The 26,274-nt window shown below is 48.2% G+C and overlaps 1 protein-coding gene across 2 annotated transcripts in view; it reads left to right on the forward strand.

Moving 5' to 3' along the window:
- The window catches only part of LOC134402374 (charged multivesicular body protein 3), a 52,401-nt gene extending 32,376 nt beyond the window's left edge, over positions 1–20,025 (forward strand). For both annotated transcript variants that reach the window (XM_063131812.1, XM_063131803.1), the window contains 5 exons: positions 6–66; positions 2,690–2,869; positions 5,985–6,106; positions 11,523–11,637; positions 19,527–20,025. In XM_063131812.1, the coding sequence (XP_062987882.1) occupies positions 6–66; positions 2,690–2,869; positions 5,985–6,106; positions 11,523–11,637; positions 19,527–19,669 (621 nt within the window). In that variant the 3' untranslated portion in view covers positions 19,670–20,025. The remainder of the gene's footprint in view (positions 1–5; positions 67–2,689; positions 2,870–5,984; positions 6,107–11,522; positions 11,638–19,526) is intronic.
- Positions 20,026–26,274: the final 6,249 nt, after the last annotated feature.

The raw sequence follows: 26,274 nt of genomic DNA on the forward strand, positions 1-26,274 counted from the left end.
TTCAGGTCAATGAGTGGTCATTGAAGATACGAAAAGAAATGAGGGTGATCGATAGACAAATCAGAGGTCTGTATTCTCCCAAGTTTCTCTTTCAGATACTTAAACAATAATAAGATTTTAATTTAAAACTTTAATGTACAGAATGCGATTAAAGTATGGATAGCCTCATGCCCAGATACTGCTTTGGCATAATCTGGTACAACCTTCTCCAACCTGGTGCCCTCCAGGCATTTTGGACTTCAACTCCCATCAGCCCCAGCCAGCATGGCTAATGGTCAGAAATGCTGGGAGTTGTAGTCCAAAACATCTGAGCGGTGCCAGGTTGGGAAGGTTGCTCTAGTTGACAACTCACAGGTTACTTGTGCTGCTTCCACAACATTGGGTCCCACAGCAAACTGATAAGATTTCAATTTGGGAACTCTGCTGGGCACGATTATTTCTCACACCAGCATTGCTTTTCTCACATGGTTCCCGAATTCCAATGCATCCTGGGACCCAACTGCGCAAGAGCAACATCCAAACTGTTATCAGCCAGCCATGACTCTACCCCATGATGGCTTGTGCAAAGCACGTAGATAGCAGTGACCATTGAAAATTAAGTTCTTCTGAAAGAGGTTAAAATATATGCTAACATATCAGTCCAGTCATGATACTGGAAAGAGGGACCGTCTGAACCTCTCTAGGTTACTATATGAGAAACTGGGCTTTCTGCAGCAAAGTATCTCATTTCTGTTTAGCTAGTTCTCAAGGCTGCTGTTTTTGCTGTAACAGACTACCACAGCTACCCCTCTGAAATTGGGGAACAAGCACCATTCAACTCTATAGGGCATACTTACCAGTGAACATACATAGGATCAGGCTGCTCAGAATACTCCTTAAACTAAATTCAATAAGAGGGAAGCTGGGGGTGGTGGGAAAATGTCGTAACCTAATAGCTTTATGGATTGAGATTAATGAAGTCAATTTGGAGCATATTGCATCAATTGTACAACAGATGTGCTGGTTGTCAATTTGTTTCCAGTCATAATTCAAGTCATGGTAATTGCCTTTAAAGCCCAAAATGACTTGGGACCAGGATACCTAAGAGACCACCACCTGTCATACCAGCACAACCACTCCTAAGATCTACTGGGGATGCTCTTCTTTGTAGCTCAACAGCCGAGGTCTGAGGCACAGTTGGTTGGGACTTGGGAAAGGGCCTTCTCTGTGCCTATTGTTTAGAACTCCCTATCTAAGGAGGCCCTTCTGGCCCCCTCTCCTTATTTTTCACTGCCTGGCTAAGGCTTTTCTGACATTTGACCTACTTTATTGAGAATTGTTTGGTGGCTGTCCTGCTTTTTAGATTTGTTTCGTCTGCTGCACCCATTTCTGTTTTATTACTATTTATTTTTGCTGTTTATTTATTTATTGCATTTCTATACCACCCAATAGCCGAAGTTCTAATTTGACTAACTTCTGTTGGACTTTTATAGTTCCTTAAACTGGGATGGGGGAACTGTGGTCCATCAACCCAGTCAGCATGGCTAGTGGTCAGGGATGATGGAATTTGTAGTCCAACAACATCTGAGAACCACAGGTTCCCCACTCCTGCTTTGAGCTATTGTAAGCAGATCCAAAAAGAGAGCAGGATATAAGTATTTAAAATATATATACACTACAGAAAGTCACAACGTTGCTGAATGGCATTTACCACAGGGGAACCGTTGAATTGTCTGAACTATGGGTTGGATCCTGATTTATGCTGGATCAACTGTGCTGACAGAAGTGGACTTCCCCACCACCTCTTCCTCATGGCAACCCCTCCAGCCCCCAGAAAATGCTACATTAGGATTGGATCTCATAGCTGATTGGCTGCCAAACTCAGAGACAAATCATGCCAAGTTTTGGAGATGATAATTCTTCCTTCAGTCTTACAGTCATCCTTCAGCTGCCTTCTTATTCTGGCTCCTCCTTCAATTAGATGCTTAGTTCAGAGGAGGGCAACCAGGATGATCAGGGGTCTGGAAACAAAGCCCTACGAAGAGAGATTGAAAGAACTGGGCCTGTTTAGCCTGGAGAAGAGAAGATTGAGGGGAGACATGAGAGCACTCTTCAGATACTTAAAAGGTTGTCACACAGAGGAGGGCCAGGATCTCTTCTTGATCCTCCCAGAGTGCAGGACACGGAATAACGGGCTCAAGTTAAAGGAAACCAGATTCCAGCTGGACATCAGGAAAAACTTCCTGACTGTTAGAGCAGTACGACAATGGAATCAGTTGCCTGGTGAGGTTGTGGGCTCTCCCAGACTAGAGGCCTTCAAGAGGCAGCTGGACAACTACCTGTCAGGGATGCTTTAGGGTGGATTCCTGCATTGAGCAGGGGGTTGGATTCGATGGCCTTGTAGGCCTCTTCCAACTCTGCTATTCTATGATTCTATGAAGGACTGAGGATAAGGGAGTGGAAAGAGTGCCCATAAGAGAAAGGGTGCTCATTGGTCATGCTACAGATCTTGCTACTGGACTGTAGATGTTTCGTTGGTGACAGGCAAATCAGAGTAGAGTTCCTCTCATTCCTCCCTGTGTAATATGATGCCCCAAGGAAAATCACTGCTTGTAAGGGCACCGCCATTCACATGTATCTTAAAAACCCTGAACTGAAACCATTGCTTGCATTGCTTGCATCCACTGCTTGCATTTTCTCCCAAACTTAGATATTCAGCGAGAAGAAGAAAAAGTAAAAAGATCAATCAAAGATGCTGCCAAAAAAGGCCAAAAAGATGTCTGTGTCATCCTGGCAAAGGAGATGATCCGTTCGCGGAAGGCTGTGAGCAAACTGTATGCCTCCAAAGCCCACATGAATTCAGTGCTGATGGGCATGAAGAATCAACTGGGTAAGGATGAGAATCAGCAACAGGCCTTTCATGCTGGGACTTAACAGAATTATTCATGAATGTTCTCACTCCACTCCCGATAAATAATGCTACCACAAAGGAGGGCAGCAGTTGCATGGGACCTTGGGACACATCCATGCAACAGGCCCTGCCCACATCCATGTGAACGTAGTTTCTCTTCATTTCAGCCATGCATTTGACGAGGTTTCCCGTGATACCCTCATTGAGAAGATTGGGCGGTACTACAGTTAGGTGGTTCCACAGCTGGTTGTACTCAGAGGATGCTGGTAAAAGGCTTTGCACCCTCCTGGAGGGAGGCCTTGCGTGGAGTGCCGCAGGGCTCTGCCCTTGGCTCTCTGTGTATCAACATTTTTATAAATGACTTGGATGAAGGTGTAGAGGGGTTGCTTATCAAATTTGCAGATGACGTGAAGCTGGGAGAGAGAGTTGACACCACAGAAAACAGAATCAAGATAAAAAAGGATCTAGACAGGCTGGAATACTGGGCCGAATCTAGCAAGATGAGATTCAACAGAGCACTCTTCAAATACTTAAAAGGTTGTCACACAGAAGAGGGATCTCTTCTCGATCCTCCCAGAGTGCAGGACACGGAATAAAGGAAGAGTGCAGGACACGGAATAAAGGAAGCCAGATTCCAGCTGGACATCAGGAAAAACTTCCTGACTGTTAGAGCAGTACGACAAGGGAACCAGTTACCTAGGGAGGTTGTGGGCTCTCCCACACTAGAGTCATTCAAGAGGCAGCTGGACAACCATCTGTCAGGGATGCTTTAGGGTGGATTCCTGCATTGAGCAGGGGGTTGGACTCGATGGCCTTGTGGGTCCCTTCCAACTCTGCTATTCTATGATTCTATGAAATGTAAAGTTTTGCATTTGGGTACAAAAAACAAAGAATATAAGAAGAGCCAGGTTGGATAAGACCAAGGGTCATCTGGTTGAGCACTCTGTTCACACAGTAGCCAACCAGCTGGAAACCAGGACCCATAAACAGGACACGGTGCAACAGTACCCTCCTACCCATGTTCCCCAGCAACTGGTGTATCTAGGCTTACTGCCTCTGATACTGGAGGTAGTCATCAGGACTAGTAGCCATTGATAGCCTTCTCCAGGAATTTATCTAACCCCCTTCTAAAGCCATCCAAATCGGTGACCTTCACTACAACTTGCGGTAGTGAATTCCATAGTTTATTTATTTTATTTATTTATTTATTTATTTCATTTTTATACCGCCCAATAGCCAAAGCTCTCTGGGCGGTTCACAAAAATTAAAACCACAGTAAAACACCCAACAGGTTAAAACACAATTACGAAATACAGTATGAAAAGCGCAACCAGGATAAAACCACACAGCAAAGTTGATATAAGATTAAAATACAGAGTTAAAACAGTAAAATGTAATTTAAGTTAAAATTAAGTGTTAAAATACTGAGTGAATAAAAAGGTCTTCAGCTGGCGACGAAAGCAGTACAGTGTAGGCGCCAGGCGGACCTCTCTGGGGAGCTCGTTCCACAACCGGGGTGCCACAGCGGAGAAAGCCCTCCTCCTAGTAGCCACCTGCCTCACTTCCTTTGGCAGGGGCTCACGGAGAAGGGCCCCTGTAGATGATCTTAAGGTCCGGGTAGGTACATATGGGAGGAGGCGTTCCTTCAGATAACCTGGCCCCAAACCGTTTAGGGCTTTAAATGTCAATACCAGCACTTTGAATCGGGCCCGGACCTGGACTGGCAGCCAATGAAGCTGGAAAAGGACTGGCGTGATGTGATCTCGCCAGCCAGTCCCTGTTAATAACCTTGCTGCCCTATTTTGTACCAGCTGAAGCTTCCGGACCGTTTTCAAAGGCAGCCCCACGTATAACGCATTGCAGTAATCCAAGCGAGAGGTTATCAGAGCATGGATAAGTGTAGCTAGGCTATCTCTGTCCAGATAAGGGCGTAGTTGGTATATCAACCTAAGCTGATAAAAGGTGCTCTTTGCCACTGAGTTCACCTGTGCCTCAAGTGACAGTTCTGGATCCAAGAGCACCCCCAAACTAGGACCCGATCCTTTAGGGAGAGTGCAACCCCGTCTAGGACAGGGCAAACATCACCTCGCCGGACAGATGAACCACCCGCTAACAGTACCTCTGTCTTGTCTGGATTGAGTCTCAGTTTGTTAGCCCTCATCCAGTCCATTACCGTGCCCATAGTTTAACTATGCACTGTGTGAAGAAGTATAGGATGGGTAGATGTGGCTTGAGTCCAGTATATGTGAAAAGGACCTAGATGTCTTAGTGGATCACAAGCTGAGCATGAGCCAACAGGGTGATGCAGCAGCTAAGAAAGCTAATACAACCTTGGCGGCATTAACTGAAGTATTGTGTCCAGTGCCCACCTGCCCAATGCACTGGCTGCTTCTTCTGCTGAAACATTTGCCGCTGCAGGTGATTGGATGGCGTGGCTCTCCAGAACACTCACACCCCCTGGTGCCTTGTGAGATGGCGGCAAAGGCCTCACGGTGAGAGAGTATGAGATCTGCTGCCCCTTCCAATCCACCCTGCCTCATGGGTGGGCTGGCTCTATATCTAGATGACCACTGGGGAGGGAACTGGAGAACAAGGGAGCCATGCAAAGAAGAGCAAATCCTGCTTCAGCTGGGCTCTGCGCACACATTCACACACAGCCATGTACAGTCAGGTGCCCAATAAGAAGGAATTGGAAAGAGAAGCAGGCAGGCAAAGAAGACCTCAGATCAACTACCATATGGGAAGGATCCTGATGAATTGTTACATTTTGATATTGTCATCTTGTTGATTTAATTATTGTGTTTATTTAAGCCACCTTGCAATGATTTCTACATTTAAAAGTGGGATACAAAAAATTATAATAAATATTGTTGGGAACAGGATTGCAGACTAGATAACACTTGGTATCCGTGTTCTTTATTTACCCTTTCCTGTTGGCTTTATAAGCTTACAAACGAGGAACAAAATGAATGCTTTATTACCCTGATTACTATGAATTGAATAGGAAGCGTGAACTGGTGGACTCTCACTGCTAAAGATTATGTTCTACGGGTCTGAACTTGATCTAAAAGCCTTCTGTGCTTTCTTTTGGCAGCTGTCCTGAGGGTAGCTGGCTCATTGCAGAAGAGCACAGAAGTCATGAAAGCCATGCAGAACTTAGTTAAAATCCCTGAAATTCAAGCTACCATGAGAGAGCTGTCTAAAGAAATGATGAAGGTAAGATTAACAAAGCCTTGTTTTGTGTGTTTGAAGGGGGTGTTATCTAGACATATAAATTGTAACAGATCTTGGGTAAAATGCAACACAAGTCCTACTTCAGGTATATCCATTGGAATGAATGAACTTAAATTATTTATGACTAATTTCCCATCAATGGCTCTACTCTAAGTAGGATGCATGTTGGATTTTTTCAATGGAACCTTCTCAAACTGGGGAGAGGCAACGAGTGGGGTATCGCAGGACTCAGTCCTGGGCCCAGTGCTCTTCAACATTTTTATTAATGATTTGGACAAGGAGGTGCAGGGAATGCTTATCAAATTTGCAGATGACACAAAATTGGGTGGGATAGCTAATACCCTGGAAGACAGAAACAAACTTCAAGGTGATCTTGATAGGCTGGAGTGCTGGGCTGAAAACAACAGGATGAAGTTTAATAGGGATAAATGCCAAGTTCTACATTTAGGAAATAGAAACCAAATGCACAGTTACAAGATGGGGGATACTTGGCTCAGCAATACTACAAACAAGAAGGATCTTGGAATTGTTGTAGATCGCAAGCTGAATATGAGCCAACAGTGTGATATGGCTGCAAGAAAGGCCAATGCTATTTTGGGCTGCATTAATAGTATAGCTTCCAAATCACGTGAGGTCCTGGTTCCTCTCTATTCGGCCCTGGTTAGGCCTCATCTAGAGTATTGCATCCAGTTCTGGGCTCCACAATTCAAGAAGGATGCAGACAAGCTGGAGCGTGTTCAGAGGAGGGCGACCAGGATGATCAGGGGTCTGGAAACAAAGCCCTATGAAGAGAGACTGAAAGAACTGGGCATGTTTAGCCTGGAGAAGAGAAGATTGAGGGGAGACATGAGAGCACTCTTCAAACACTTAAAAGGTAGTCACACAGAGGAGGACCAGGATCTCTTCTCGATCCTTCCAGAGTGCAGGACACGGAGTAACGGGCTCAAGTTAAAGGAAGCCAGATTCCAGCTGGACATCAGGAAAAACTTCCTGACTGTTAGAGCAGTACAACAATGGAACCAGTTACTTATGGAGGTTGTGGGGTCTCCAAGCGGGAGTCTAAGAGGGTTAGATTCCTTCAAAATGCTTGGAGGTTACTCAAAACCACAGTAATAGAAGCTCAGCTAAAATATGTAACCCAGGTTAGGAAAGATAGCACCAAATCCAAGAGGTCACTGGCATGGTTCACAAGTAGTGTCAAGGCAGCTATTTGAGAAACAAGTGCCGCCTTCAGAAAATGGATGTCTTACCCAAGTGAGGAAAACAAAAGGGAGCACAAGCTTGCACAAAGGTGATGCAAGCAGATTATTATTTATTTATTTATTGGATTGAGGCGGGGAACAACAGTGAATATAAAACACATAAAAACTGATTAAAAACATAGTATACATGATTAAAACATCCTAAAAACATTCTAAAATTAAATTAATAATAATAATCATAATGAAGCAAAAATGTATTTTGAAGAGCATATTGCTAACAATATCAAGGTCAGCAATAAAGAATTCTTTAAATATATCAGAAGCAGAAAACCAGCTAGGGAGGCATTTGGACCATTGGATAACAATGGAGTTTAAAGGAGGACAAGGAGAAACTGAATAAATTCTTCTTGTTGGTCTTCACAGTAGAAGATATAGGACAAATTACCTGTGCCTGAACTGCAATGTTTTTAGGAAGGGAACCTGAGGAACTGAAGCAAATAGTGGTGGCAAAAGATGAAGTCTTAACGTTATCGGTAAATTCAAAGCAAATAAATCAATGGACCCAGATGGTATCCATCCTAGAATTCTCAAAGAATTCAAATATGAAATTGCTGATCTTCTAACCAAAATATACAGCATGTCCCTAAGCTCAGCCTCTGTACCAGTGGACTGGAAGATGGCCAATGTAACACCAACTTTCAAAAAGGGATCCCGGGGGGTGGATCCAGGAAATTACAGGCCAGTTAGTTTGACATTGGTTCCAGGAAAATTGATTGAAAGCATTATTAAAGACAAAACGAGTAAGCATATAGAAGGGCAGGTCCTGCTGAAGAAGAATCAACATGGCTTCTGCAAAGGCAAGTCCTGTCTCACTAATACACTAGAATTGTTTGAGAGTGTCAACAAACATGTAGACAGGGGTGATCCAGTGAACATTGTTTACTTTGACTTCCAAAAGGCTTTTGATAAAGGCCCCCACCAAAGACTCCTGTACAAACTTACTAGTCATGGAATAAGAGGAGAGGTCCTCTTATGGATTAGTAACTGGTTAGAGAACAGAAAGCAGAGAGTAGGAATTAATGGTCAATTCTCCCAATGGAGGGAAGTAAATAGTGGGGTCCCACAGGGATCGGTATTGGGACCAGTTCTTTTCAACGTCTTCATAAATGATCTGGAATTATGAGTGAGCAGTGAAGTGGCCAAGTTTGCAGATGACACCAAATAATTTAGGGTGGTTAAAACAAAAGGGGATTGTGAGGCATTCCAGAAGGATCTCTCCAAGCTGGGAGAGTGGGCATCCAAATGGCAGATGCAGTTCAATGTAAGCAAGTGTAAAGAGATCCACATTTTGGCAAATAATCCTAACTTCAAATATAACCTAATGGGATCTGAGATAGCAGTGACTAACCAAGAAAGAGATCTTGGGGTTGTGGTAGACAGCTCGATGAATATGCCAGCCCAGTGCGTGACTGCTGTAAAAAAAGGCAAACTCCATGTTAGGCATAATTAGAAAGGAATTGAGACTAAAACTGGCTAACTGCCTTTATACAAATCTATGGTGTGATCATACTTAGAATATTGTGTACAGTAGGGGTGTGCACGGACCACCCGCTCCGCCCCGCGGGCTGATCCGAAAATTTCAGATCGGCCCGCTCCGTGCCGCTCCGCCCATACTCCGCTCCTCTTCGCGGTGGAGCTCCGACTCCAAATCGGAGCTCCGCAGTGGAGGGGAGTTGTGCCAGGTAAGGCTGGGAGAGGAGGGCGGGGGGGGTTACTGGGCTCTGTTGCCGCCCGTGCGGCGACGGCGGTAGAGCCCGGTAAGGGACCAAGGGGGAGGGGGGCCTTACCTGCCTCCGTCCGCAGTCTGTCGGCTTCTTCAATTGAGCCCGTGGTTCAACCAGGAAGTCTGGGCCGCAGCGGACAGAGGCAAGTAAGGGAGAGGAGAGCGGGGGGTTACTGGGCCCTGCCACCGTCGCCGCCCGTGCGGCGATGGCGTCAGAGCCCGGTAAGGGACCAAGGGGGAGGGGGGCCTTACCTGCCTCCGTCCGTGGTCCGTCGGCTTCTTCAGTTGAGCCCGCGGTTCAGCCAGGAAGTCTGGGCCGCAAGTGCGGCCTAGACTTCCTGGTTGAACCGCGGGCTCAATTGAAGAAGCCGAGGGACCGCGGATGGAGGCAGGTAAGGGAGAGGAGGGGGGGTTACCGGGCCCTGCCGCTGTCGCCGCATGGGCGACAGTGACAGTGGCAGGGCCCGGTAAACCCCACTTACCTTTCCGGCGGAGCTCCGGATCGAGGCGAAGGATCCGCCTTCACCTCGATCCTCTTCGCCACGCTCCGCCGGCCCCCCAATCCTCTTCGCCTCCGCCTTAAGGGGAGGCGAAGCACCCCGCTCCGCTTCTAATTCGCCGGTCCGGTTAGAAGCGGAGCACATCCCTAGTGTACAGTTCTGGTAGCCATAATTAAAAATGCTGTTGTAAAGCTGGAAAAGGTACATAAAAGGGGAACTAGTTTTGAAAAAAGGAGGCTAAGGGGAGACATGATAGAGGTGTACAGAATTATGCATGGTGTGGAGAATGTAGATAGGGAGACAATTTTCTCTCGCTCTCAAAACACTAGAACCCAGGGTCATCCCATGAAGCTGATTGGTGGGAGATTCAGGACAGATAAAAGAAAGTACTTCTTCACACCGTGCATAGTTAAACTATGGAATTCACTACCACAAGACACGATGATGGCCACCAATTTGGATATCTTTAAAAGGGAGTTGGATAAATTCCTGGAGGAGAAGGCTCTCAATGGCTACTAGTCCAGATGGCTACGTGCAACTTCCAGTATACGAGGCAGTAAGCCTGTGTGCACCAGTTTCTGGGAACATGGGTGGGAGGGTGCTGTTGCACTGTGTCCTGCTTTGTTGGTCCCTGGTCGACAGCTGGTTGGCCACTGTGTGGACACAGTGCTGGACTAGATATACCCTTGTTCTGATCCAGCAGGGCTGTTCTTATGCCTGCTGATCTCCTGGCTCCATCGGTCCTTCTCTTTGCCAGATAAGGCCACTTTAAAATCTGTTAAAATCAAACTGATTGCCATACATCAGTATGCTGATGTCAAACAGCTCTATCTCCCTGTGACATCTGAATCAGGTGAGGCTGTGCAAGTTCTGGATCACTATCTAAACTCAGTAAAGGAGAGTATGAGGGCCAATAAACTGAAGCTAAATCCTGGAAGCCCTGTGGGCGAGTGGTTCCTGAGTCCAGGAGGATAGGCTCATTGCCTCGTTCCGGACAGGGTTGCACTCTGGAAGATCAGGTCTGTAGTCTTGGGATACTCCTAGATGCATCACTGTTGCTGGAGGCCCAAGTGCCTTTCACCAGCTTTGACTGAGTCGCCAGCTACGGCCTCTCCTGGGCAGGGATAGCTTGGTTGCAGTAATACAAGTGCTAGTAACCTCAAGGCTGGATTACTGCAATGCACTCTATGTGGGGCTGCCCTTTAGACTGCTCTGGAAGCTGGAGTTAGTGCAGAATGCAGCAGCTCAGCTGATATTGGGAGCCGCCCCTTTTCAGCATTCAACTGTTTTGCTGAGGGAACTGCGCCAGTTGCTTATTTGCTACTGGCCCAGGTTTAAGGTTTTGATACAAAGCCCTAAACAACCTGGGACCAGGATATCTGAGAGAGTGCCTTGTCCGTTACCTACCTGCCCAATCTCTGCGGTCATCAGAGGGTACGCTCCTGGTGGTTCCACACGGACCTATGGTCTGATTGGAGTCAACCAGGAGAAGAGCCTTCAGTGTGGTGGCTCCCTTCTTATGGAACTCCTTGCCTCTGGAGGTCAGGCAGGTGACACTGTGGTGTTTTTGGCGCCTCCTGAAAACAGCTCTTTTCCAGAAAGCCTGTCTTGATTGATCAGCCTCACACTCTGTTTTTCTAAGGAATAATTTCAATATCATGTTTTATTCTTTTTACCTTCTGTTCCTTTTATCTCTTGTTGTTCACCTCTCTGGAATCTGTCTAAATGTGGAGCGGTATACAAATAGTATGAACAAAGAAACAAACTACTTTCCCATCTTGAAAGTTTGTAAAATTAGCTTCATGCTGTTGCTTGTTGGAGCAGTTTGAGCTATGAAGCCTTATTTCTAGGAATGCAGCTGTATTATCTTATTCTGTATGTATGAATAACATGATCTTCTACATATTTTATAGGCAGGTATCATAGAAGATATGCTGGAGGACACTTTTGAAAGTATGGAAGACCAAGAGGAGATGGAAGAGGAAGCAGAGCTGGAAATTGATAAAATTTTGTTTGAAATTACAGCTGGTAAGTGGAAGTGTGTGTGTCTGCTTGTGCTTTCTACTATTTTTAATTAATGGTTACCTGGATCTTCTTTCTTTACAATGCCAGTTCTCCTGTTAATTTAGAAGTTCAAGTTTCAGTCTTACAGGTGTTGCTGAGCAAATAAAACGCTAGATTCTACACAGTTTATATCACATTATTCTCTTAGTCTTTTATTTATTTTATTTATTTATTTAAAACATTTATATCCCGCCCTATATCAATAAGATCTCAGGGCGGCGTGCAGATAAAAGCATACAGTATAAAACAGTAAATATACACAGCTAAAAACAAATTAAACCATAAACCAAGTTAAAACAATATTATTATTATTGTTGTTGTTATTATTATATTTATTTGTATTCCGCCTTTTGCCCAATACTGGGCCTCAAGGCGGTATTACAAAGTTTAAAACACACATTTTAAAACATAGGAAAAGAAATGTAAAAAAAAAAAAAAAGGTTTTAAATACACAACACCCCCAAAGGAGCCTGCCTCTTAAGCTCCCAGTCCCAAAAAGTTGTTGCAGCTGGGTGTGTGTGAGATGGTTCTGTGCTGGTACCCTGAGTCTGCTAGGAGGCAGAGTCTGCTAGGAGGTTCCGCAGACTAGACAAACCCCCAAGGCAGGACAACAGCAGCCGCTGCCTGGCCCCTTGCTTTGTAGGCTTCCTCTTCTGGCTGGATCAGATGGACACAATCCCAGGTAGCAGGAGCCGGCCTCTTAAGCTCCCGGTCCCAAAAAGATGTTGCAGCTGGGGGTGAGATGGTTCTAATATATAATTTAAAAGCAGTGAAACTATTAAAACAGTTAAAACAATGTGCCAGCTTAGTAAATTCAGCCATTAAAAGCTTTGTTAGAAAGCCATGTTTTCACTTGGCACCGGAATAAAATCAGCGTTGGCGCTAGTCGGGCCTCCCAGGGGAGGGCATTCCACAGTCGGGGTGCCACCACAGAGGAAGCCCTCTCCCTTGTCCCATCGTAGTGGATGTGTTGTGCTGTGCTTTTTATGTTTGCTTGCACCCTTTTATTTCTCACGTGTGTGTGGGGATTCTGCTGATACTGAACAATGTGGGGTTTGGGGACAGTGAGGGACCCAGGCACTGGTATTCAGAATGGTGGGTATCTATGGGATGCCCTGGGGAGGGAATTCCATAACACTGGACTTAGTACAAGAAAGGCCCACCTCAGGTGACACCATTCAAGACTCACTAGCTGATCTCAGTGACAAGTATGGTGTGTCTCAGGGAGAGAGATGCTCACTAAGATAGGCTTCAGCTTTATAGATAACAAGGGAGCCGGCCTTCTTAGTTATGGCACCCTGCTTATGGATTCCTTTTTCCCAGGCAGGCTGGCCTAGTGACTGCATTAATGGCTTTCCAGTGCCAAGTGTTGGCCTTTTAACTTGATGAGATTTTTTTATGCTGCGCTCCCCCCCCCCCCCCCCCGGTCATAACTAAACCACAACATTCCAAGAACAGATGCAGGAATTACTGGATAAAGTTTATGGTTTTTATTAAAAGCTTGACTATACCATCGAAACAGAAGAGTGAATGGAGGAATGACTGACAGATGAGGCTAGAATGGAATGGTGGGCGGGGTTAGTGGCAGTTGGAGAAAGTCAGGGAGAAGGAAAACAAAGACAGTTAGCGAGAGGCCAGGAAAGTGGGAACTGAGTTAGGATTGAGCGATAGTGACCTGGTTCACTAACCCACACTTTATTAAAAACCAACCACTCTACATGCCAGTACTACACCTCCCAGCATGCCTTTGGCAGCCCGCAGATGCCTGCGTCCTCTGAGACATCTTGTTGCCGTTGCTGCTCCTTGATAGAGCGTCGAGGAGTAGCATCGCCAAGGAGGGGAGATAAACGGGTGTCAGTGGACGCGCCCAGCTACAGGCAATCCTGCCGTGACTGCCTCGGCCTGCACTTCTCACCCGCCAAGTGCTTCATCAGAAGCCTGTACTGAAGGGCCAGGGATGGGCCAGGCACTCCCCCCACCTTTGTCGGGTCTGTTTCTGGGCATGCGCAGAGTGCCTCCCTCAGGCAAAGGCTGTGCATTTGCTTCCCCCAGATTCTGAGAAAACAGCGCTATCAGGACGGAGTGCCTTTGAGCATGTTCAGCTCCTCAGTCACACTGTTGCATCTAGTTATGATTTTAAAACCACACAGCAGGCGGGAAGAGGCACCGCCAATGGATGAAGCCCATTTATGTGGGTTGTTTCTTCTTATGTGGAATTGGGTTGATTGCTGGAGACCAACCTTAGGAGTCTGGGTTGTGAAAGACACACAGCAGCAGCAACCTGCCTATGCGCTCACAATGGCTGCCAAAGGCCAGTAAGTCTGGCCTCCCGCCCAAGGCATGCTGGGAGTTGCAGGCATATTTCAGACATATATTGCACACACACCCCTTCTGCTTTATAGGTAGAGATAAACAGCACCTTGGATTGCTCCCAAAAGCTAATTCAGTTAATATTAGACACTAACCCTTTTAGTATAATAAAAGGAAGAATTGAAGTTTTTCACTATTTATTTATTTTATTTTATTTAAGGATTTTTATGCTGCCATTCAACCAAAAAAGGCTCTCACGGCAGCTTACAAAAGTATTTCTTGACAGTCCCTGCCCACAGGCTTACAATCTAAAAGACATGACACAAAAGGAAAGGGGATTGGGAGGGAGGAGGAGGAGGGGGGGAAAGGAAAGCAAATTCAGGCACTACAATCTTAGTTGCAAAGTTCAGCAGGGACAGTTGACAGCAGGAGGGAGGGGGCTCTCAGCTGGAGCTGGACCCAGGCACGGTGGAGAGGTGCCTGGCTGCTGCTTCCTCCCTCACTGGTGGCCTCTGCAGGGACAGTTGGTAGCAGGAGGGAGGGGGCTCTCAGCTGGAGCTGGACCCAGGCACGGTGGAGAGGTGCCTGGCTGCTGCTTCCTCCCTCACTGGTGGCCTCTGCAGAGACAGTTGGTAGCAGGAGGGAGGGGGCTCTCAGCTGGAGCTGGACCCAGGCACGGTGGAGATGTGCCTGGCTGCTGCTTCCTCCCTCACTGGTGGCCTCTGCAGGGACAGTTGGTAGCAGGAGGGAGGGGGCTCTCAGCTGGAGCTGGACCTAGGCACGGTGGAGAGGTGCCTGGCTGCTGCTTCCTCCCTCACTGGTGGCCTCTGCAGAGACAGTTGGTAGCAGGAGGGAGGGGGCTCTCAGCTGGAGCTGGACCCAGGCATGGTGGAGAGGTGCCTGGCTGCTGCTTCCTCCCTCACTGGTGGCCTCTGCAGAGACAGTTGGTAGCAGGAGGGAGGGGGCTCTCAGCTGGAACTGGACCCAGGCATGGTGGAGATGTGCCTGGCTGCTGCTTCCTCCCTCACTGGTGGCCTCTGCAGGGACAGTTGGTAGCAGGAGGGAGGGGGCTCTCAGCTGGAGCTGGACCCAGGCACGGTGGAGAGGTGCCTGGCTGCTGCTTCCTCCCTCACTGGTGGCCTCTGCAGAGACAGTTGGTAGCAGGAGGGAGGGGCCTCTCAGCTGGAGCTGGACCCAGGCATGGTGGAGAGGTGCCTGGCTGCTGCTTCCTCCCTCATTGGTGGCCTCTGCAGAGACAGTTGGTAGCAGGAGGGAGGGGGCTCTCAGCTGGAGCTGGACCCAGGCACGGTGGAGAGGTGCCTGGCTGCTGCTTCCTCCCTCACTGGTGGCCTCTGCAGGGACAGTTGGTAGCAGGAGGGAGGGGGCTCTCAGCTGGAGCCGGACCCAGGCACGGTGGAGAGGTGCCTGGCTGCTGCTTCCTCCCTCATTGGTGGCCTCTGCAGAGACAGTTGGTAGCAGGAGGGAGGGGCCTCTCAGCTGGAGCTGGACCCAGGCACGGTGGAGAGGTGCCTGGCTGCTGCTTCCTCCCTCACTGGTGGCCTCTGCAGGGACAGTTGGTAGCAGGAGGGAGGGGCCTCTCAGCTGGAACTGGACCCAGGCACGGTGGAGAGGTGCCTGGCTGCTGCTTCCTCCCTCACTGGTGGCCTCTGCAGGGACAGTTGGTAGCAGGAGGGAGGGGGCTCTCAGCTGGAGCTGGACCCAGGCACGGTGGAGAGGTGCCTGGCTGCTGCTTCCTCCCTCACTGGTGGCCTCTGCAGGGACAGTTGGAAGCAGGAGGGAGGGGGCTCTCAGCTGGAGCTGGACCCAGGCACGGTGGAGAGGTGCCTGGCTGCTGCTTCCTCCCTCATTGGTGGCCTCTGCAGAGACAGTTGGTAGCAGGAGGGAGGGGGCTCTCAGCTGGAGCTGGACCCAGGCACGGTGGAGAGGTGCCTGGCTGCTGCTTCCTCCCTCACTGGTGGCCTCTGCAGGGACAGTTGGTAGCAGGAGGGAGGGGGCTCTCAGCTGGAGCTGGACCCAGGCACGGTGGAGAGGTGCCTGGCTGCTGCTTCCTCCCTCACTGGTGGCCTCTGCAGGGACAGTTGGTAGCAGGAGGGAGGGGGCTCTCAGCTGGAGCTGGACCCAGGCACGGTGGAGAGGTGCCTGGCTGCTGCTTCCTCCCTCACTGGTGGCCTCTGCAGGGACAGTTGGTAGCAGGAGGGAGGGGGCTCTCAGCTGGAGCTGGACCCAGGCACGGTGGAGAGGTGCCTGGCTGCTGCTTCCTCCCTCATTGGTGGCCTCTGCAGAGACAGTTGGTAGCAGGAGGGAGGGGGCTCTCAGCTGGAGCTGGACCCAGGCACGGTGGAGAGGTGCCTGGCTGCTGCTTCCTCCCTCATTGGTGGCCTCTGCAGAGACAGTTGGTAGCAGGAGGGAGGGGGCTCTCAGCTGGAGCTGGACCCAGGCACGGTGGAGAGGTGCCTGGCTGCTGCTTCCTCCCTCACTGGTGGCCTCTGCAGAGACAGTTGGTAGCAGGAGGGAGGGGGCTCTCAGCTGGAGCTGGACCCAGGCACGGTGGAGAGGTGCCTGGCTGCTGCTTCCTCCCTCACTGGTGGCCTCTGCAGAGACAGTTGGTAGCAGGAGGGAGGGGCCTCTCAGCTGGAGCCGGACCCAGGCACGGTGGAGATGTGCCTGGCTGCTGCTTCCTCCCTCACTGGTGGCCTCTGCAGGGACAGTTGGTAGCAGGAGGGAGGGGGCTCTCAGCTGGAGCCGGACCCAGGCACGGTGGAGAGGCGCCTGGCTGCTGCTTCCTCCCTCATTGGTGGCCTCTGCAGAGACAGTTGGTAGCAGGAGGGAGGGGCCTCTCAGCTGGAGCTGGACCCAGGCACGGTGGAGAGGTGCCTGGCTGCTGCTTCCTCCCTCACTGGTGGCCTCTGCAGGGACAGTTGGTAGCAGGAGGGAGGGGGCTCTCAGCTGGAGCTGGACCCAGGCACGGTGGAGAGGTGCCTGGCTGCTGCTTCCTCCCTCATTGGTGGCCTCTGCAGAGACAGTTGGTAGCAGGAGGGAGGGGGCTCTCAGCTGGAGCTGGACCCAGGCACGGTGGAGAGGTGCCTGGCTGCTGCTTCCTCCCTCACTGGTGGCCTCTGCAGAGACAGTTGGTAGCAGGAGGGAGGGGGCTCTCAGCTGGAGCTGGACCCAGGCACGGTGGAGAGGTGCCTGGCTGCTGCTTCCTCCCTCACTGGTGGCCTCTGCAGAGACAGTTGGTAGCAGGAGGGAGGGGGCTCTCAGCTGGAGCTGGACCCAGGCACGGTGGAGAGGTGCCTGGCTGCTGCTTCCTCCCTCACTGGTGGCCTCTGCAGGGACAGTTGGTAGCAGGAGGGAGGGGGCTCTCAGCTGGAACTGGACCCAGGCACGGTGGAGAGGTGCCTGGCTGCTGCTTCCTCCCTCACTGGTGGCCTCTGCAGGGACAGTTGGTAGCAGGAGGGAGGGGGCTCTCAGCTGGAGCTGGACCCAGGCACGGTGGAGAGGTGCCTGGCTGCTGCTTCCTCCCTCACTGGTGGCCTCTGCAGGGACAGTTGGTAGCAGGAGGGAGGGGGCTCTCAGCTGGAACTGGACCCAGGCACGGTGGAGAGGTGCCTGGCTGCTGCTTCCTCCCTCATTGGTGGCCTCTGCAGGGACAGTTGGTAGCAGGAGGGAGGGGGCTCTCAGCTGGAGCTGGACCCAGGCACGGTGGAGAGGTGCCTGGCTGCTGCTTCCTCCCTCACTGGTGGCCTCTGCAGGGACAGTTGGTAGCAGGAGGGAGGGGGCTCTCAGCTGGAGCTGGACCCAGGCACGGTGGAGAGGTGCCTGGCTGCTGCTTCCTCCCTCATTGGTGGCCTCTGCAGAGACAGTTGGTAGCAGGAGGGAGGGGGCTCTCAGCTGGAGCTGGACCCAGGCACGGTGGAGAGGTGCCTGGCTGCTGCTTCCTCCCTCACTGGTGGCCTCTGCAGGGACAGTTGGTAGCAGGAGGGAGGGGGCTCTCAGCTGGAGCTGGACCCAGGCACGGTGGAGAGGTGCCTGGCTGCTGCTTCCTCCCTCACTGGTGGCCTCTGCAGAGACAGTTGGTAGCAGGAGGGAGGGGGCTCTCAGCTGGAGCTGGACCCAGGCACGGTGGAGAGGTGCCTGGCTGCTGCTTCCTCCCTCACTGGTGGCCTCTGCAGGGACAGTTGGTAGCAGGAGGGAGGGGGCTCTCAGCTGGAACTGGACCCAGGCACGGTGGAGAGGTGCCTGGCTGCTGCTTCCTCCCTCACTGGTGGCCTCTGCAGGGACAGTTGGTAGCAGGAGGGAGGGGGCTCTCAGCTGGAGCTGGACCCAGGCACGGTGGAGAGGTGCCTGGCTGCTGCTTCCTCCCTCACTGGTGGCCTCTGCAGGGACAGTTGGTAGCAGGAGGGAGGGGGCTCTCAGCTGGAGCTGGACCCAGGCACGGTGGAGAGGTGCCTGGCTGCTGCTTCCTCCCTCATTGGTGGCCTCTGCAGAGACAGTTGGTAGCAGGAGGGAGGGGGCTCTCAGCTGGAGCTGGACCCAGGCACGGTGGAGAGGTGCCTGGCTGCTGCTTCCTCCCTCACTGGTGGCCTCTGCAGAGACAGTTGGTAGCAGGAGGGAGGGGGCTCTCAGCTGGAGCTGGACCCAGGCACGGTGGAGAGGTGCCTGGCTGCTGCTTCCTCCCTCACTGGTGGCCTCTGCAGAGACAGTTGGTAGCAGGAGGGAGGGGGCTCTCAGCTGGAGCTGGACCCAGGCACGGTGGAGAGGTGCCTGGCTGCTGCTTCCTCCCTCACTGGTGGCCTCTGCAGGGACAGTTGGTAGCAGGAGGGAGGGGGCTCTCAGCTGGAGCTGGACCCAGGCACGGTGGAGAGGTGCCTGGCTGCTGCTTCCTCCCTCACTGGTGGCCTCTGCAGGGACAGTTGGTAGCAGGAGGGAGGGGGCTCTCAGCTGGAGCTGGACCCAGGCACGGTGGAGAGGTGCCTGGCTGCTGCTTCCTCCCTCACTGGTGGCCTCTGCAGAGACAGTTGGTAGCAGGAGGGAGGGGGCTCTCAGCTGGAGCTGGACCCAGGCACGGTGGAGAGGTAACTATAACTGCTTGTTTCATCAGCTATTAGAATCTTACATAGAATAGTAGAGTTGGAAGGGGCCTATTACACCAGGCTCAGGCTGATTTTTATATACTTTGTCTATGTGACTTCAGCTAGTACTGCCCCCAAGGTTTCTCAGGTGGCTTTCTTTGCATAAACAGGCAAGGGGACATACTCTCTTCTGGTTGTTGGTATCTCTCCCAGTGTACCTTCTGTAGTGGAGGGCGGTACTCCTGGTTCATAAAAATGGGGGGGGGGGTGGTTTCCATATTGAACAGGTTAAAATGGCCCGTAAGAACAGGATGCTGCTGATCTTTTCCTCCATAGAATTTTGACAGTACTCTACTAAGTTAAAAGTTTGCACAATACTGGACGAGCTCTAGGTTAATTTTTGTCAAGTTCACTGCTTCTTTTCAATTGTCGCTCTGCTTCCTTTTGCAGGAGCCTTGGGTAAAGCACCTAGTAAAGTCACAGATGCCCTTCCAGAACATGAGCCCGAAGGGGCTACGGCAGCAGCTGTTGATGATGATGAAGAGGAAGATATTGAAGCTATGCAGTCACGGTTAGCTACTCTTCGTAGCTAACCATAGAACAGCTGTACAGTTTGATTCATTTTGCCAAAGGCTGTTCTGACATGCCTTTACAATGTAAAATTTCACGCGAAAGTGTTTCCTGTATATATTCCTATATATATTTTTTGTGGGTTTGCCTTCAGAGATATTATTTTTAACTTTTTTCTGTCGACCTATGTGAGCTCTAAACAGCTCTGGTGGAATAGAAGGGAGATGGCATATGTATTCTCAAACAAAATAAAATCTTCGAAACTCTATACTTCATGGAGTATCTTCTCAAAAATGTTTTTGTAGGTTGAACCTACTGTGCTAGCATAACGTACATTTCTGAAACACTAACTGGATTTTAATAAACAGCTTTTACCACTTTCGTATAGTCCCTGGTGAGTTGGTATTTGTTTCAAGTATCTGGATTGAACACACATATCAATTACAAGTTATCCAAAATGATATTATCCACAAGGTATAGTTTGGATTAGAGACGTGAAGTCCCAGAAAAATTGGGCTGCTTTGGATTATGGAGTGTTTTAGGAAGATGAACAAAATGTTTCAGACAAGGTGTTTATATATTGATATCCAGCCTTTTTTTGTTGTTTATTCGTTCAGTCGCTTCTGACACTTCGTGACTTCATGGACCAGCCCACGCCAGAGTTTTCTGTCAGCCGTCGCCACCCCCAGCTCCCCCAAGGTCAAGTCCGTAACCTCCAGAATATCATCCATCCATCTTGCCCTTGGTCGGCCCCTCTTCCTTTTGCCTTCCACTTTCCCTAGCATCAGCCTCTTTTCCAGGGTGTCCTGTCTTCTCATTATGTGGCCAAAGTACTTCAGTTTTGCCTTTAATACCATTCCCTCAAGTGAGCAGTCTGGCTTTATTTCCTGGAGTGTGGACTGGTTTGCTCTTCTTGCAGTCCAAGGCACTCTCAGAATTTTCCTCCAACACCACAGTTCAAAAGCATCTTTGTTCCTTCGCTCAGCCTTCCTTATGGTCCAGCTCTCGCAGCCGTAGGTTACTACGGGGAATAGCATTGCTTTAACTATGCGGACCTTTGTTGTCAGTGTGGTGTCTCTGCTCTTAACTATTTTATCAAGATTTGTCATTGCTCTCCTCCCAAGAAGTAAACGTCTTCTGATTTCCTGGCTGCAGTCAGCATCTGCAGTAATCTTTGCGCCCAGAAATACAAAGTCTGTCACTGCCTCCACATTTTCTCCCTCTATTTGCCAGTTATCAATCAGGCTGGTTGCCATAATCTTGGTTTTTTTGAGGTTTAACTGCTACCCAGCTTTTGCACTTTCTTCTTTCACCTTCGTCATAAGGCTCCTCAGCTCCTTGCTTTCAGCCATCTGCATATCTGTGATTGTTAATGTTTCTTCCCGCGCTTTTAACTCCAGCCTTGGATAGACTAAAGATGTAAAATTTCTGGAATTGATGAAGCCATGTTGAAGGGGGGGGGTATTTTTTCCATCTTCTCTGTAAGATTCCCAACTTAGTTATTTCTCCCATTCCTTATTAAAATTATTGATCTACAGAGCAATTCTATGATCCCTGGGGCTATAGGATTGCTTGGAAAAATTCTTCCAAAGTTGGAGGCAGCAATTCAACCTCGGAAGGGGGAGTCAGAGATCCCACCCCCTTACCTGCCTTCTGAGGTCGTAGGAGGGGAGGACAGTGGAGAAGCCAGGATATGAGATATCCTGAGCCTCCCCCAGCCTCCTACCCTCCCCCTCCAAATGCCCTTGCTAGACAGGCTTTTCAGCCTGTCTAGAAAATTACCAACGACAGGGCAAGGAGGCAAATATCACCTCCACTGCTTCTTCCGCCTTCAGTCCAGCAGGGCATAGGAAACTCTGAAGTTCGGAGACTTTGGAGCAGTGAGGGTACAATTGATAGGATTGCGCCCTTAATGTATCTTTTACTGATAGATGTTTAGAGATGCTCCAAGTAATATAATATGGATGAAAATGTGCATTCTTGAGGAATTCGTTCTATAGAGTTCTGTGTTTCTGGGCTTGTTCTGGTTGGATGCTATAGCAGTCAATGAATGTAGTTCTAATCTAAAACCCACATGTGAAACAAACACTAGGTTATGCCACCTATGGGTTGGGATTGGTTGAACATCATGTGGATTATTCCACCTATGTTCCTTTTGAGCCTAGGATCTATTATGTATATATCCCTACTTTTTTCCTCCTTAAGGAACTCAAGGCGACATATGTAATCCTTCTCCTCTCCCTTTTATCCTCACAACAACAACCCTGTGAGGTAGATTGGGCTGAGAGTCTGACTTGCTCAAAGTCACCCAGTGGGTTTCCATGGCCGAGTGGGGACTAGAACCCGGATCTCTCGACTCCCATTCTAACACTCTAATCACTACAGCGCACTGGCTCTGCTGTTGTTACCCACCCCTGCTGTCCACACTTCACTGTCCAGCCCTGCTGTTGATAATCTGCAAGAAAAAGCTATATGTATATAAATATTAATTGCGAAAGCAACCATAAAAGAGGCCTCATAACAAAGGGGGGAAATAAAAAATGGTGCATGTGAAAGAAAATTTATTCATGCTAATAGCACAAAATATTATATTTTAAATTATTATTTTTTAGATATTTTCCAACATTGCTGACTTAAACATGCATCAAAATAGAGACGTCACAGTATTCTAAAGCAGTGGTTACCAATTGGTGTTCCGTGGACCCCAGGGGGTTCCATGTAAGCCACCCAGGGGGTCCGTGGCACCATTCACATATTCACCATTCAGTTCTGGGGTCAACTGACGATGAATTCCTACCAGAAGTAAAATATACCATCACTGAGCACCTGCGTGATTTAGCGACTAGCTTCAGAGATTACTTCCCTGCACCTAATCCTGAAAACTCATGGAGAAGGAACCCTTTTGATTGTGGTGATGTACAACTAACAACTCTCTCTGTAGAAGAGCAAGATGCACTTGTTGACGTGACTTGTGATGGTTCATTGAAATCATTTTTCAAAGAATATAGACTGGACCAATTCTGGATGAAGAAGTTAGGTGAAAAAGCTTTGAAACATCTAGTTCCCTTTTGTTCCACATATCTTTGTGAACAAATGTTTTCGACATTTTGTTATGTGAAGAACAAGCATAGAAATCGGCTCAATGTTGATCCAGATTTGAGATTAAAAGTAGGAAATATGGAACCGGATGTTGAAGGGATTGTTCGGGACAAAAAGAGGCATGATTTCTCCCATCACATTTAGGTTTAGTAGCTGCTAGACATGTCATAATTTGTTCAATTGTAAACTAGACATTAGTAAAATTGAATTCATCTTTATATTCCTAACTAAATCATTGTCATTTTTGTGTGGTAATATCACAAATTTTATGGTCTGTTTTTTAGTATACCTAAAATCCTTTGCTTATTAGGGGCTACCCCTTATTTTCTCCAAAAATTTGCTTCGCACAAGTAACTACCATAGAGATAACAAATTTTTCAAAAGTAGGGGGTCCATGGCTTGGCATTTGAAAAACAAGGGGTCCGCAGTACATAGCTAATTGGGAACCACTGTTCTAAAGGATAGTAATAGTGTGGTTAAAAAAACAAGGGATACATTTTCAGGAAAATTTGCAATTATACATAATTACATCAACTGAGACTGGCTTGACAGTACTGAACAGAAGGGTCATTGTTCACAAAAGAAAAGAATGGATATTACTGTATGACAAATGAATCTGAAAGGCCCAAGCCATTGGAAAGATGACTTGCCTGAGTCACTTTGTAAGTGCCAGCCCACAGGCCCAACCGCTAAGAACTGAAATGGTTGCCGAAGGAGATGTAGTCCAGCCAGGCTGTGCACTTGTACCCTGTGGCTGGGGGTAGGACAATAGCTTATGACTTGGTTGCATCTGGTGACTCTTGTTTTTTTAAAAAAAACTCCACCATCAGCTGCCTCTGTCTTCACCAAAAGAGGAGGTTTGACAACCTGAGTTTGAAGGATATGACTCCAGTAGTTTTAAAACACAATAATTTAAAAACTTTGAACTTTTAAAAAAATCCTAAAAAAACAATGGATGAACAGATCTGATTCAAACTTGGCATGGATAAATCCCTCCTTAAGAGCTATCATGGTGCCAACTTTCAGCCCTTTATCTTTAAAAATGTCATTTAAAAATAATAATTTTAAAACCTCAAACTTAAAAAAAAAACCCTAAAACTCAATGGATGGATAGATCTGTTTCAAACTTGGCATAGCTAAAGTCCTTGTTAAGAGCAATCATGGTGCCAAGTTTCATCTCTTTATCTTTAAAAATAACATATTTTTTTAAAAAATTAAATCCTCAAATTTTAAGAAATTCCCAAAAATCAATGGATGAACGTATCTGTTTCAAATTTGGTATGGCTAAAGGTCTAACTAAAAGCTATCATGGTGCCAACTTTCAGTTCTTTATCTTTAAAAATGATGGTTTTAAAAATAATAATTTTAAAACCTAAATTTTAAAAAAATTCCTAAAAAATCAATGGATGAACGGAGCTGTTTCAAATTTTGTGTGGCTAAAGCTCTACCTAAATCCTATCATGGGGCGATGTTTCATCTCTTTATCTTTAAAAATGATGATTTTAAAAATAATTTTAAAACCTCAATTTTTAAAAAATTCTTAAAAAATCAATGGATGAATGGATCTGTTTCGAATTTGGTATGACTAAAGCCCTTCCTAAGAGCTACCATTGTGCCAAGTTTCATGTCTTTATCTTAAAAAATGACAGTTATAAGCACTTTTGTTAATTCCCATCAGAGCTGCTCTCTGGGGAAAAAAGTCCGGATTTCCCCTCCCCCTCCTGAATTTGTCATCAAAAACCTGGACAAATCCGGTCATATGGTCACCCTACATTAGCAGTAAGCAAGGGGATCGTGTAGTCTAAGAATTCTGTCCCTTTAACCTTTCTGGAGCTCAAGGGGCTAGATTGTAGAGAAAGTCCATATCCTGGCAGTAAGGAAAACCTGAGTCTCTTGCCCCTGCCAACGTCCCCCACACCTGAGGACAGTGGATGAGAGCACGAATCTCAGGGGTAGAAGAAAGGGGTCCCTAATCTGCTAAATCCCACTAACAAACAAGATGAAAGCTTTTACTGAACAGCATCAGAGATGGGCAAAGCATGCTTCTGGGGGTGTGGTGGGGGCTAACCTTGTTGTTCCAGCAAGGCTCCTGAGCCTCTGAAGTTGTGTGGCTATCAATGGCTAATAGCCCTGATGGTTGTGTGCTATCTCCAGTATTTGAGGCAGTAAGCCTGGGTGCACCAGTTTCTGGGGAACGTGGGTGGGGAGGGTGCTGTTGCACCATGTCCTGCTTGTTCCTCCCTGGCCGCTGGGTGGTTGGCCACTGTGAGAACAGAGTGCTGGATTAGATGGACCCTTGGTCTGATCCAGCATCAGGGCACTGCTTATGTTTAATTCTATTTGGGCCCTATGCACGCATAAATTTAATTGCTCAACAATTCCAAAGGGTTCTATCCTTAAAAGCAGTCTAAAAATAATTTAAAATAAAAATAAATTTTAAAAAGGAGAGGAAGGGCAGGTGGATGTGGGGGAGCAGAGCACTAAATTAACTTGTCAGGCATGGAAAACCTATAGAAGGTACCAGTAACTCTGGAATCCACTTTTTGGGGTCTGAGAGTGCGTCCATTGAGTTCACCATAGTGCCTTGGGGCCTTGAAGCTACAACTGTGTTTACCAGTCCACATAACTGGCAGGGGCTGCTTGGAGAAGCTCACAGCCTTTGTCACCTGTAATTATGTGCTGGGCATGGGACATGGGAAGGTTGCCAGCTGATCAAAAGGAAATGGGGGATGAGGGATCAATCTCCTGTTTAAGCTCCCTTTTCTTTGTTACTTTGCAGGGTAAATTGATACAGTGCATGCATAGTTACTGAGGCTACAATCCTGTATACGCTTTCCTGAGAGTAAGTCCCATTGAATTCACTGGGTTTTACTTGATACTAGGCATGTATAGGATTGCACTGTATGCTGCTATAAAGCTCTCTCCCTCACTGTATAATGAGCTGTATAATGGAAGATAATGAGCTCTACGATTTCGCTCATTATCTTCCTCTTATGATCTTAAGCTTTGGTCTGATGCACCCACACATTCCCTTGGACACTGTCTGGATCGTGTTCTCACTCGGAATTGCTCTGTTTTGGACTTTTCTACTGCTCACTTTCCGTTGTCAGATCATCACCTAGTTTCTTTCAATATTACTCATAATCCTCCTCCTTCACGTCCGCTTCTCGCTCTTGTCGTGACTTGCAATCTATCAATTATGAGGCTTTTTCTCAGTCTCTAGCCTCCTCCCTTCCTTCTGTCTTTTCGGCTGTCTCCTTGGACTCAGCTGTCTCCTTCTTTAATTCCTCCTTATCTTCAACTCTTGATAATCTTGCTCCATCTACAACTCGGATAGTTCGCCCTTCTCAACCCCAACCGTGGCTCACCTCTTCCCTCCGCTACCTTCGCTCTTGTTCCCGGGCAGCTGAACGCCTTTGGCGTAAGACCAGGGACTGGGCGGACTTTGTCCATTACAAATTTGTACTCTCCTCTTTCTCTTCTGCCATTTCATTGGCTAAACAGCAGTACTACTCAACGCTGATCCAGT

Source organism: Elgaria multicarinata, chromosome 1 (assembly GCF_023053635.1).
Source record: "Elgaria multicarinata webbii isolate HBS135686 ecotype San Diego chromosome 1, rElgMul1.1.pri, whole genome shotgun sequence".
Lineage (NCBI taxonomy): Eukaryota > Metazoa > Chordata > Lepidosauria > Squamata > Anguidae > Elgaria > Elgaria multicarinata.